We start from the raw sequence: 13375 nt of genomic DNA, 5'->3' as shown, positions 1-13375 counted from the left end.
AAACTCGGGTCATTTCGACGTGGACTTTTTAGTTTATTTTTTCTAAGTTACGTGGCCCGAGGACGTGCATCCGAAACCTTGAGGTGTTTTTTCTTCGGTTTTTAAACGAACACAATTTTTACCTCTCGTGCTTGACTGAACAGCGATAAAATAATAATGCTCAGATCCGGACAGGTACCTCCAAATAGAACCGTAAGTCGAAGGCAGAACGCGCCTAAATTTCTAATCGAGATTTTATTTTATCGGCCGACCCAATCTTTTTGCTTTACTTTTTGCAATTTAGGTCTCAAGGTGAAATGGGTATTATTCTTGCCGTTTCTATAGGGACTGTCGGAACTTTAAGTTCGTGCAGTAAAACATAAAATGGAACAATAAAAGTTGTTCACTCAAAAATTCTGAAATTGTGCCAACAATCTGCTAATGGCCTCGAAAAACATGAGCACGGTGAAGTTTTAAAAATGATTAAAGACATTGTTTTTACAGTTTTCAACTAACAACTTTGAGTCAAATATGAGCGCGTTGATTGAATATTAAATAGCTATTTAAAGAATTTAAAACGCATAACCATGTGAAAATAAATCACAATAACAATTTAAATTCAAAACGCGTCTCATAACAATTTTCTCGAATAATAACATCCGAGGAGAAGGCTGAAACAAATTTGTATAAAGGGTACACACATAAAATTTACATGACAAGCCAACTTACATAGCTAATGTAGTCATAACCATATCTATATCTTGGCACTTAAAGTACTTTTTAGAATTCATCACGTGTACCTGCTGCCTTAGCTTCGAGGGAGGCGCGCTTTACAAAAACGCTTACTAACAAAAAAGTTAAAGAAGATACAAAAAATACGAGGCAATAATTATTTAAAAAGGACCACGTTCCAATGGGACACAATGGTGGAGTTGTATTTGGCGACAAGACTTTGACAATGTCTTGATTTAAACAAATGGAAACCGTAAGCTCAATGTTTTTGCAGATCTAACGGGGCTCGGAGAGTTTTATGAATACGCGTTGATTACATAAAATGACAGCATGCAAATTAATGCTTTCTTTATTTGAACAAAACCAGATAGTGACTGAGATCATACTTCATATTGTCATAGTTGCTATAATCTACAGTTCTTAGAAATACGACCAACAAAGAAACGACAAAGCAGATTTTTAAGGACTTCAATAAGTGCATGTCATTATCCTTTAAGCAATTTGCAGTTCCCAATGCGCTCCGAATCAAAATATATTATTAACCCAAATCAAAAATATCGATAATCTTTTTGGGTCTCTAAACCACTTAAATTGTAAAAAAGTTCGGCAATTATCCCCATGCGACTTTGATCTTCGCACCAAAAAAGTTCACAATCAAGGCTATTTATGTAATTTGCGCATTTCCTCACGATACCCTAATTTCGACAAAGGAACGGAGGCAACTACCTATCCTTCCGCCCTACGGTACGTCACGCACATCCCTTCACAAACAAAATAAAAAATCCAAAGGCCGAAGGCTCATTGTTAATCTGTCGCAGGTAGAATTTATAAAAATACACCCACTAAAAGCATTGCCCATGCAAAAAGTGTATGCGTGATCACACCAAATGCTCTAGGATTATCAAACACATGTCGATTTTGGATGGATGGCGATCATGATACGGGTGATTTTTTTGCATTCATACCTGGAAATACAAATAGACCCGCATTGAATAGAAAATATTCCATTATAAATAGTTATCAAATGATATTGCTATAAAAGGTGGTAATAGCATCTCGTAAATTCTTCAAATTTTCTCACAACCCTTGTGTGAGTTTGCTCATGCTGATTCACAAGGCGCTAACATAATCAAAGCCTGTCGCAGACAATGGCTTCATTTCCTACTCGGCTCGTCTTACTGCTATTACCATAAAGATTGAAATCGTGTGCTCGCACGTAATCTAGCCTGTCATTACACTACAAACGCTTGGTTGTGCCACAAATGCTATCAATTTACTTCAACAAAAGGTTCGATTAAGGGGCACTTTCAAGTAATTTGATTCACATAGTGCAGGAAAGCCAGTGCCTTAGCTACTGCCAATTTATGATTCCATTGAAATTGGACTCAAAGGATTTTAAGTGGCGCATAAACTTAGAGCGCACTAATAACTTTGAAACGACTTTATAAGCCCACATCTAAATCATTTTATGGCTGAATACGTAACATTGAATGATCCGATAGTAAAATATCCTGTGTTGGAATCGTAAAAGGCTTAACATTTACTAGTCACGTGTGTTGTTGATACACATGAAAATGCACTTATTTATTCTAAATAAGTTAAAACTTTATTCTTTCGAAGTTGTTTCATTGTTTTGTATAAAAATGAAGTGAACCCGCAAACTAAAATACTGTGTTGTTTGAAAATATTGAGCTGAAATTTGCATACACGTGCTGTGGAAAAACAACAATCGAGAAATTTAGGAGACCTAAAATTTTCAGACGCTGGTAAGAGTAATCCAAATCAAACTTTTTGAAGTTTTACAAGAAACAAAACAAACATTAACTATCTAATGAGCCAATTAAATCTAAGCCGAAAGGGAAATAATTAACAAACAATATAATTTATTGTTTAATCTCTAGCCGTGAGCTGAAACAAATAACTTTATACCAATTTGAGAGGATAGCCGATACAAATTACATTTATGGTAGTATCCCTCAGATAACCAGCAGGCAACCTGTTTGAAATGGTTCAAATAAATAACAGAACCAGTTTAGATAAATTTCATCTGTAAATATTGGATGGTATAAATTGTGCTTATCGTGTTTGAGTTGAGATAAGTATTTCTAAATCACACAATTGCGTTTCAGGCCTGATCGATTGATAAACGATTAGTGCTTCGAGTGCAGATAAAGCATATGCGATTCCGGTTTGTTCTCGGTTTAAATAGGAATTATAAGCTGCCTTTTTGATTTATCGATTTCAGACAAACTGTGATAGCGATATCTGATATATTGCCCACCCTGATTACAATTGTCTGTTTCTTATCATTTCCGATTCCTTGATTTATTTATGAAGACGCACGAACTGCACACGTTTAGAATATAGTACAGTCGGCAGAAATATCTAAATTAACGTTTTTGTAGCAATATTTCATTTAAAATATTCCTTTCTAGAGTTTTTATTGCATTTTTAATATCGTCTATAAAAGGCACAGATTCTCTCTTCAATTATGCTTCTATTGAATTATTTTAATAACCTCCAAAATTAACATCCTCATCAATCAAAAGTAATTAAACGTGGATTCGGTATCCATTCTTCCTCAATTTTATCGGGTATACGTCTAATTAAGAGAGCTCGGTGTATTCAATTCTATGAATGAGCTGAAACAGAAATTTCTTCCTTGACATCTAATGAATTATTATTTCTTCGCGTGGCGTTCCCAAGGCTTTCACATAATATAGCATTGTAGTATGCCGTGATAAGCGTTCATTTGCCCAAATTTATCCACGGTATCTTTTTGCTTACTCCTATTATTATCCAGGAAAACTTGTTAGAAATGCTATTCATTTCTATAATGAAATTCCTGCTGATACTGTTACGGCAAATATTTCATACATAAATATCATAACTTCATCCAGTAATATACACGATGCAATTTCAAATAATTATGCTCCGTAAAAACAAATAAAGCTGAAGTAAATTATCCGTTATAACCATAATTATATTTAAATGTTTTGAAAGAAAATTTAACAATACCCGTTTTGTTCATACCAGTTTGGTAAGGCAGAAACAACAACTTCGCAATCCAATGAAAAGCTGTAATTATACTTCATATTATGGACTTCTCAATTTAACCCATAAAGTTGAGAAACCGGTGAAATATTCACTAACTTTTAATCGTTTGTTAGTCGTATACCTCGAAATCAAAAAATCCTTGTAACTTTTCTACATCTCTACCTATTCGCATATTTTCACCGTGTACTATCCCTTCAATTGAAGCTTTTCTTTTTCCCTTAAAAGTTTTCAAATATTTTTATAATCATACCATAATGTATACCAATCATCATCATTAGGTCATACATTTTTGGTCTCTTCTGTTAGAGCACAACCTATCTAGTATATCAGACGTAAAAGGACAATTTTGGCCTACGCTCCTCGAAGATGGATATTATTTTAATTCCTATACCAATATTTCTTTCTTAATCATTGTAATGTCTTTAATATTGCCACTACATTAAATGTAATCAAACTTTCAACTATCAGTTCTGAATAAATATACCTAATCGAACCGTTATCAGAAAAGTAAATATCTAAGTGTTCAATAAACGTCTCATGTCAATGAAACCATATTGATGGAGTAGGCTCCAAATGACTATATATTATCTATTAGGTCTGTCTGTTTACGAATTCAACCATAATTACATCGTACAAAGGGACAGGTTGAAATGTGTTTTAGGTTATGTGGTTATTCTAATTTATTATGCTGTTGTACATTAATTACATACAAAATTTAGTTACTGTTGGCTACATACGGCATAGATTATTCATTCTCTTAAAGATTTATTAATTGTTTAGCAGTAAATGACGTTTTTATGTTTGAGTTTTTATTTTGACGCGGACGCAGTAATATCAAATTTAATTATCACTGTAGGTAAGAATACACCATTTCAATAAACGGATAATACAATGCAGGTAAAGCATGTTTGCAAGGATTAATGCATAGGTATGGATGGGTTAACAAAAGTATAAACATGGTTTTCAAACATTAAGCAGGTAATATTATTTTCTTATAGTAAATTCAGGTACGTTTGTAGATGCAGTTGACGTTTATTTATTTCAAATCAAAAGAGCGCCTATATTTTCAATGTCGAATTTGGAGTGAAGTTGTCATTCTTAATTTTCATTTAGTTGGTAAGTAGAGGTCCATTTCTCAACTTAAATTCCATTGGTTTCAAGCAAGAATTTAAAAATATCTTAAGAGTCAGCTTTACCGAAATACTGCTTGCCGGTTTTTTTTTTTTTTTTTTTTCAAATTTTGCACCTTTTTCTGTGTGTAGAATATCTTGTAAACTACACCAAATATTGTTTGTTATGAGAATGAGTTTTGAGCTAAAAACTAATAACACAAAGTAAGCGGAATAATGTTTGCGTAGAATAGCCTAGTTGACTAATATTTGGGTTGATAAAAAACTAGCCCTTTCAAAGAATAATTAAAAAGGTTGAAATCTCAATAGGATCAACTAATGCTACGAAGCCAATGTCTACAGATGAGCAAATATAATAATCTAAGATTTAGAGAAACCTTACCTTTTGTAAACACGTAGCTCTACATTGCGCTACTCGCAGCGGCGAGGACACCTCCACTTCAGCTAAAACTCCAATCCATGACAGTATTACAGAAAATATGGAAAAACTAAACAACATTTTGGCACACATCTTCTTTGGTATTCCTCTTTAGATTTCAAGTTTCAGGCGGAGCTTTCCGCTTATCATAAACACAATCCAACTGTAACGGTCATGTTAACTTCGCGAAATCGTCCAAATTTTCGTCACATTTACAAAAAAAAATACAGTTCCCTTGTCAATCCTTGGGAGGCAATCCGAGCGTGCGGCGTACGAAAATCAGTCAACACAAATCGAACTAAAGCACAAGATAAAAAATCACAACTCGATTCGTTCTCGGAGAACGGTTTCCAGAAGCCGACGCTCCCGCTACCGCGGCCGAAAGCAGACTAACCACCCCGCTTGAAGAAGCTCGACTCCACTCCCCTCCGTTCGGTTAATTTTTGTCGCTCTCTCGCTCCCGCACAAGGGTTCTCGCTCGTCCCTTTCCCTCTCCACACAGCACGCTCGTGGCTACTACTGCGTATGTCGATCTCTGTCATATCTACTAGTGCATATACATTGTTCTATCTCGTTTCATCTCAGGCGGTTTTACGTTGTTTTTCCTTGATGCAGTTTAACGGATGGGAATGTAGTGGTTATTGTTAGACAAAGATGGTGGTAGAAATTTTAGGGTTGTTCAGAAAGGGGTGACAAAGAATCGTGCTAATTCAGGGCCTTGTTTTTATGGGAGTTCGGGTGGTAAAAAGTATCCCGCCTCTCTCGTTTGTGGAACTTTATGGTTCTTTCGTCGTGCAGTATTAATAATATTAATGGGGATGCATGCTTCAACTACACAAGGTTTATGAATAATAAAACGCTAATTTTGTTACTTTTTGGATTACAGATTTAGTTATTTTGGGGTCAACAAGTAGTTGATGAGTATTTTTATCTGTTTTTAAAAGCAACTTGTTTTGTTGGGGGTTTTGATTATGCGACACGTGCGTAAGTATTGTATTTTTTGCGTGACTGTTCCAAGAACTGATTACCATAACCAATGTTTCACAATAGGGTCTGATGTTCCAGAAACATTGCTCAGAATTCCCGTCCAAGTAATTTCACTCCCGCATATTTCTTACTGTACAGCGGCTCACAAAACCTCCGCAAAAAGATTAAATAAAAATGTAGTGTACGTGACAGAGCCGGGCCTTTCCGAGGAGTTTTTCGTTTTCTCCGGATCCTTTAATCTTGCAACCAGGCTTTGTCTATGCAAGTCTACGTAATTTCAATGAGGCGGGCTTTTGTGTGGCAACAGTATTGTACTTTAGTTGTTATATACCTTCGCAACTTGTATGTGATCTTGCTAAGCTAATATCTAGCCTCGAGTATTTTATTGCGGGACTTTGATATTAGTTACTTGAGGATATTATAATTGTTGTATGCGCTTCTATTTATATCTTTAAAAAACCTTATCTTATGCGGAAAATAGAGACAATTACTTAGCAATTGGAAAGATGTAGAGTGCGAACAATGTTAATATTTAAAACTACTACTGCTATTGTCAATTAACCATGGAATCACATCTGCAAAATAAAAGTAGAGTAAAGGATCTCTTCTTAAATGCTTTTTGTCTTAGGCAGAATTATAATTTATCATGTACATAATGTCTTATAATATCGTTATTTTTTTCTTGATAGTATCGTTCACACCTTGTCCACAAATTATGTATTATTTTATTCTGTTTCGTAGCAGTTGGTCAGATTTTCCAAAATTAAAATTTTCAGCAAATCCGTCCCAATAATTTCAGTCCCCATCCCAGGCCTCCGCTAGTCAATCCCTGAAGTTATTAGCGTGTATTGTTGACAGATACATCCCGCCGGTTTATGAAGGCTGACGGCGGCTCGTAAAACAAGACAAGCCTGGAAAGGTCAGGATTATCAAGCCATGCCCTTCTTCTTTGTTTGATTTCAGTGATTTGTTTTCGGCAAACTTGGTGCCCTTTGGATGGGAATGAAAAGTTACAAGGTTGATCTTTTGAACACTTGGGTAATTTAGTAGCTAGTTTTTAATTACACTCTTCTTCTTTTGGTAAATGAGACGCGGTAGTGTGTAGTGTGAATCCATACATTTGTCTAATTTTTGAATCCAGCATTTATTTTGGACTTAAAGTAACATGATAATGAGATTGATATCAAGGCTCCAACATCAAGAAATTTTTAACACACAAAAAGTTTGTCTGGAATTTATTTGTTTTACTTTAGACTCGAACCCAGGACTGTCGGGTCGAAGAGTCAACCAGATACCACAAGACAACCTGTGTGTTACCTTCAATTAATAGCAACCTTACTGATAAAGTGGAAATAAGATTTTAATTAAGATAAGTTTCAACCTGTATTGCACACTGTGGTAACGGGTACTGTGGTAAATTCTTGACATTTACAGATTTATGGTCTCCTAAACTGAAATACTATGATGTGATTGCTAGATTTGAGATTGACTAATTGGCTGCCATAACTAACGCCGCAATGCGGATTTCTTTATAAGCTTTGTCACAGTTTCAAATTATGATCCGGGAATTTATTATTATCATAAATCAGTCTGATCGAGTTGGAACTATTAACTGTTTTGAGATCTCTATCGGTAACATGATTAAAATGTCAAATAAGTCAAAGTATTTTTGTAAAGTATAACAGGATTTGAAATTCAACTAAAGATGTAGCTAAACTATAAGTATGTGGAGAAAAATTCTTCATGTTAACAGGGATTCACGTGATAATTTTTAATAGATTTTTAGTTATAACAAACTGCTGCTATCTTAATTAAATTTGGCTTGATGAAATTAATTTTCAGCGTAAATTCCGCAATCTAATTAAATTCGAATATTTTGGAGACAAAAGACTAAAATGCAATAAAATACTTTACATAAGTAGTTTCCTAATATAAATTCCAAATTACTTTTAACGAAACACTTCAAAAATGTAAGATTCTAATAGTCTCAAAATCCTTTTAACATTAGCATTAACTGCTTAAGATCAGATCCCGTTCTACTTAAGACTTATCCATTCATATTAAATGGCGTTTCGTTCTGAAAACCAGTTGAAAATATTAAATCTCCAAGTCCGCAGAAATCTCCGCTGCCCCGGTTCGAACTCGTCATCATAATAATGCATACTTTCCTTTATTTCTTCAGTCGCCATGTTTTTATTTTTCAGTTCTGTCGCGCACAGATCGTCTAGGTACAGAGGTGACACTATTTTTTACAATGGGTGCTGTAAACGTAGTGTCATTAAAATTTATGGCTGATAGATGGCGCTGGCTGTATGTACGAGTATAACTATCGCACAATCCCTAAAGCTTAGAGTACGAATTATTTAGGGCCTAATATTTTGTTTTCTTGCCTTTTGACACTGCATAAAACAGTATTTATTTTAACTGCTTGGGCTCTTGAGTTTGAGCTCCGTTCCATAATACGACATATTTATCAAGAGTCGACCTATCCATAATGCGAGTAAGAGTCGTTTATAAATCCATTTCCTATTCAATAAACATTGAAAGTTTTAATAATATAATATAGAGTCTGTAACATTTATTAACAAAATAGGTTCCTTGAAATGAATGCTCGCTTCGTAATGTTTAGAGAAATAAATGCCTCATCAAAAATTTAAATCATGCTCTTATTCATAACCGCGGTGATTTAAAATTACAACTATCAGCAAGAATTACAACGTTCTCTACAGTCCTGTTAAAAGCAATTCGTTATTTAATGGTTCAAATGACGCCGTAGTCACCAAAACGTCTATTCTACATCCCATCTCGTTTAATGACGGCATGAAACCCTTAACGTCTCGTCATTCCCCTTTTTATCTTGCCCTATAAAGATAATTGTTAATCCCAGTAGTCGGGACTGAAGCCACAGTTGTGGGGAAACAAACAGCACGTTTGTATCAATGTTCCTACCTTCGCCAGTTTCACCTCTGTTGATTTTGTTTTTTCGCGGAATTACGCGTATCAGGAACTGGTTGTACTCGCATTTACATTGTAAGAAACCTACTGCTATGTTTGCAGGATTAGGATTTTTAATGAAGGAAAAGTTCTCCGAATTTCATAAGCTTTTCCAGGTAAATGTGTGTTATAGTTGTTGCAATTCACGAAGGCGAGTGAGCTTTACTTGTGTGTATACGTGTACATGCACATAACTATAGTGTAATGTCTATCAAATCTTTTGAAAAACTAACAGTAGCTTTACAGTTTAGCAGTAGTACACTATCGTTATGTGCATGTACCTACACGTACACACGAGTTGCAAGAATTATAATAAAAAGAGCATCAGAGTCTCTGATGTATGACCTTTATTTCGTGATCACTGGCTGAAAATTATTGTTTTGTCAAAAAAAGTTTGATACATTAAATTTTTTATAAAATAAATGAAACATTAATAATTTTTAACTTTTCTTACTTTAACATCATCAGATCTATAATTCGCATAGACTGTTTTATTTTTCCTGTGCTAACACTGAACTTTTATGTGCGGTGTGTAATGTGTTGTTATTGATCTACAAACTTCAGTGTCGATTGGTTTACATTATACGTGATTTTATGGCTCGGTGTTTCGTCTTAGTTATTGGGGAAACAATATTTTATAGAAATATGAGCGTAAAACTTCCCGGACCATTTATTGGGGCATAAAACTTGCACGCTATATTTATTATGGCTGCTTACTTTTTAATTATACAATAATATAGGTAATACTTTCATAAAACGCCAGAATAAATACCATAACATTCCTTTCACCCACGTCTTAGAAAAACGTCACGTCTTAAATGTAGAAAATAAACGGTAAAGAAAATGTCAAATCCTCTGTGTCACATCCCGATTGATACTAACAAAAATATAAAATGTCATCATTGATGAAAGTAGTAGAGAAAACAAAAAATGTTTGATCAGATTAAGATAATAGCTGACTAAATACGAGATACGTATTCTTTAATTAACTCCTTGTAAGTTCCAAATGAATTTAATGTAGATTGTTCTGTTTCAAGAGGGAAAGTTATATGAATAAATATGTCATCATTTATCATTTCACTGCTAGACGTAAGCACATCCCAAGGAATATCACAAAGCGCCATTCCACTTTTCAAGTAAAAAATTAATCAAATGTTTCTCTTTATTTCCTATACTCTGTGCACAGCGGGCACAATCGAGAAGATGGAACTGTAACGGCGAAGGAGGAGCAGGTCCCTCCTTGTTTAACTCTTTTTGTGACGTCACCCGCAACGAGCTTGTCCCGCCGTGTTCAAGAACACTCATTTCGGAGTTCCGTTATGAGTTATAAAGAAAAATCTTGAGTTTTCTCAAGCTTTAAGTCAAATTGACAAGTTGCAGACCACAAAAAAGAAACTAATTACGAATGTATAAGATATTCTGTATTCTGTAATGAGTATTCTAAATCGTAACCTGGTTTCGAAATCATAAAATCACCGTAATAATTATTTCCATATCATGGTTTTCTTCAGAAGAAACAAAAATCAAAGAACTTTTGATAAAGATAGAGCCAAAAATAAAGCCGATTCTTAATAACCTCCTCCTTTTTTAAAGTCGGTTAAAAGTGAACTTAAACGCTGCTCCTATCCGATTTTAATACAATGTAACGAAACCAAAATGTTATTGGACTGGATCAGATGTTGAACCCTAAACTTTTATTAAATTCAGACTTGCCTTTTCAATTTTCATATTTTGTAGATCGCTTCAGTTATGAGATTTAAAAGTGGCATTATACTAAAATCTATTTTGATAAAAAATAAACCTTCTAGTGCGCTGTCAATTATTTATTTCGCTGATGGGATTTGATAAAATGATAATTATTTTAATATGTTAACAAAAATTTACAGTTTTTGAGCAATTTATTGATTGACAATAATTATTTGACTCATCCTTTTGAGGCATTATTCGCATGTCAATAAAACGTTATATTGATTGACATAAATCGTGCATGACTCGGACCATTAGCTTAAAATGTTCATGCTAAAAAGCCTATTAATTATTTTTAAGTATTAGGTACTTAAAAATAATTAATAGGCTTTCTTCATTTTTCTTTTCTCATTTATATTTCATTTTCTTTGAAAAATACTTCATGTGATTGCGTCAGCGAATAAGTCAATTCATTTCTACGCACACTATGATTAAGAATTGCATTGTTTATACTTTTAGTTAAAGTGAAATTATTATACTGGCTTACTCATATATATCTTGTAGGTACTTTAAGTCTGCTGAAAACTTAAAGTTTTGAACTAAAAATGGGAAGTATACCATCCAAAGTAATCCCTGGCGACTAAAACCTTTTAAAATTAAGTTTCCCCGGCCATGCAGCTAAGATGCAGGAGTTTGCAATGCTTAGGGATCCGTAGGATGATTTAAAATAAAGTTAACACAGAAGTAAACATTGGTTTCTTTGATTTAAATGTTACGAAATCATTATCAATGTCATTATCAGCGTTTATTAATTTATCATTCATTTACAAGAATTACAAGGTTTTTGTGCTTACATATTTTCGTCCAAATAACTAAAATCATAAAGCTTATTTATCAGAGGGTATCATGTTAATAGTTTTTTATAAGTTGCACCAAGAGTTACTGTAGTCGATACTTTTATTAATTAAACGCTCAATTTTTACACGGAATACTATTTAACCCTACGGTGGTCGCGCTCTAAAATATTACGTTAATGGTCGCGCGGATTACATGCGTAAGCCATTTTATGGAGTAAAAAAAGAAGACATATCTTTATAAAGACATGTTTCTTTATTTTTTATATTTATTGTTATGTATTAGTTAATGAAATAATCCAACAAAGAAACGAGCAGTTCTTCTCAGTTTTTATAAATTAATCAAAACATAAACATCATCATTTTTCATCAAGAAAATGTCAACTTTGGCAGTTTAGGAATTATCCAGTACTAATTGCACTTATTTATTATTTACATTTTGAACAGAAGATACAGGCCATCGTGGAATGATAAGGACAAATAAATTTGTTGCACAAATTACAAGTATTTCCAGTACTTTGATTTCGCTTTCTTCCGTAGTAAAAGTAGCGACCTAAAAAACTCCGCTGTGATGGTTCTGAGTTAGATGGCTAATCACTGGTCTGAGAAACTTGTTCTCTTGTGGAAGAATGTACACTTCTTCATCAGAAACCGAAGACTCGCAAGAAGATACGCTTTCATTGTCAATTACTTCTAGCCATTCTGCAATTTGTGCTTTTTGTCTATTGTTCATGATTTTTATCTGAAATACAATGATTTTATTGAAAACACAAATGTAAATACATACCTATGCCGTAATTATTTATTATAAAGCATTAATTTACTCTAATAATGCAAAAACAAACACATTAAGTAAAAAAGGTAACTTAAAAAATACTTACGTAATTGGTCGCGCGGATTACACGGGTAGACCATCGGCATTTACGGGGCTCCTGCGACACATCCACAAGCGACCTGGCGCTCACATGTCATTAAGTGTGATCTTCGACTATGCAACTTAAAGTACACAAAGTATCAAAACGATCGCGTTGACCGATTTCAAAATATTCGACAATTTGCACGAGTGGATTACGGGTGTAATCCACGCGACCACTGTAGGGTTAATAACAAAAATTTACTAACTTTTGTACGTGCTTATAGCCAGCTATTTTCATGAGGTCATCGGTCCATGGAATAGGTGTTCGTCTTAAGCTACTACTGTTTCCTATTATGTAGGATCTTTATTGAAAGTCTCATAGCTTCTACTTTCCTTAGTTTCATTGATATTGCACACATACTCTCTTATCAATTGACTTACATTCTTCTTCTTCTTCGCGTTTGTTACATTTTTGACAAAGTGGTTGTGGTAGGATGTTTCTGGCCTAATAATATCCCTCCTTTCCCTGTTTGTTGGTGGTCAATTCAATGTCGGGAACTAACATTAACAATACTAAATAAATAAATAACATCAACAGATCGCCTCACGCTTGCCAAGTTTCGTGCGTAGCCGCTAGAGCTCTCCCTAGAAAATTAACCGAAGAAAAACTCTTGTTTCCAAA

The 13375-nt window shown here is 34.1% G+C and overlaps 1 protein-coding gene across 1 annotated transcript in view; it reads right to left on the bottom strand.

Moving 5' to 3' along the window:
• Positions 1-5705, bottom strand: part of LOC135078233 (uncharacterized) — a 66693-nt gene extending 60988 nt beyond the window's left edge. Inside the window, exon 1 of the mRNA XM_063972835.1 lies at positions 5281-5705. Coding sequence (XP_063828905.1) covers positions 5281-5409 — 129 coding nt within the window. The 5' untranslated portion in view covers positions 5410-5705. The remainder of the gene's footprint in view (positions 1-5280) is intronic.
• Between the last annotated feature and the right edge of the window lie 7670 nt (positions 5706-13375).

The sequence above is a fragment of the Ostrinia nubilalis genome, chromosome 14, assembly GCF_963855985.1.
Source record: "Ostrinia nubilalis chromosome 14, ilOstNubi1.1, whole genome shotgun sequence".
Classification (NCBI taxonomy): Eukaryota; Metazoa; Arthropoda; class Insecta; order Lepidoptera; family Crambidae; genus Ostrinia; species Ostrinia nubilalis.
This window is presented reverse-complemented; position numbering and strand designations above follow the sequence as displayed.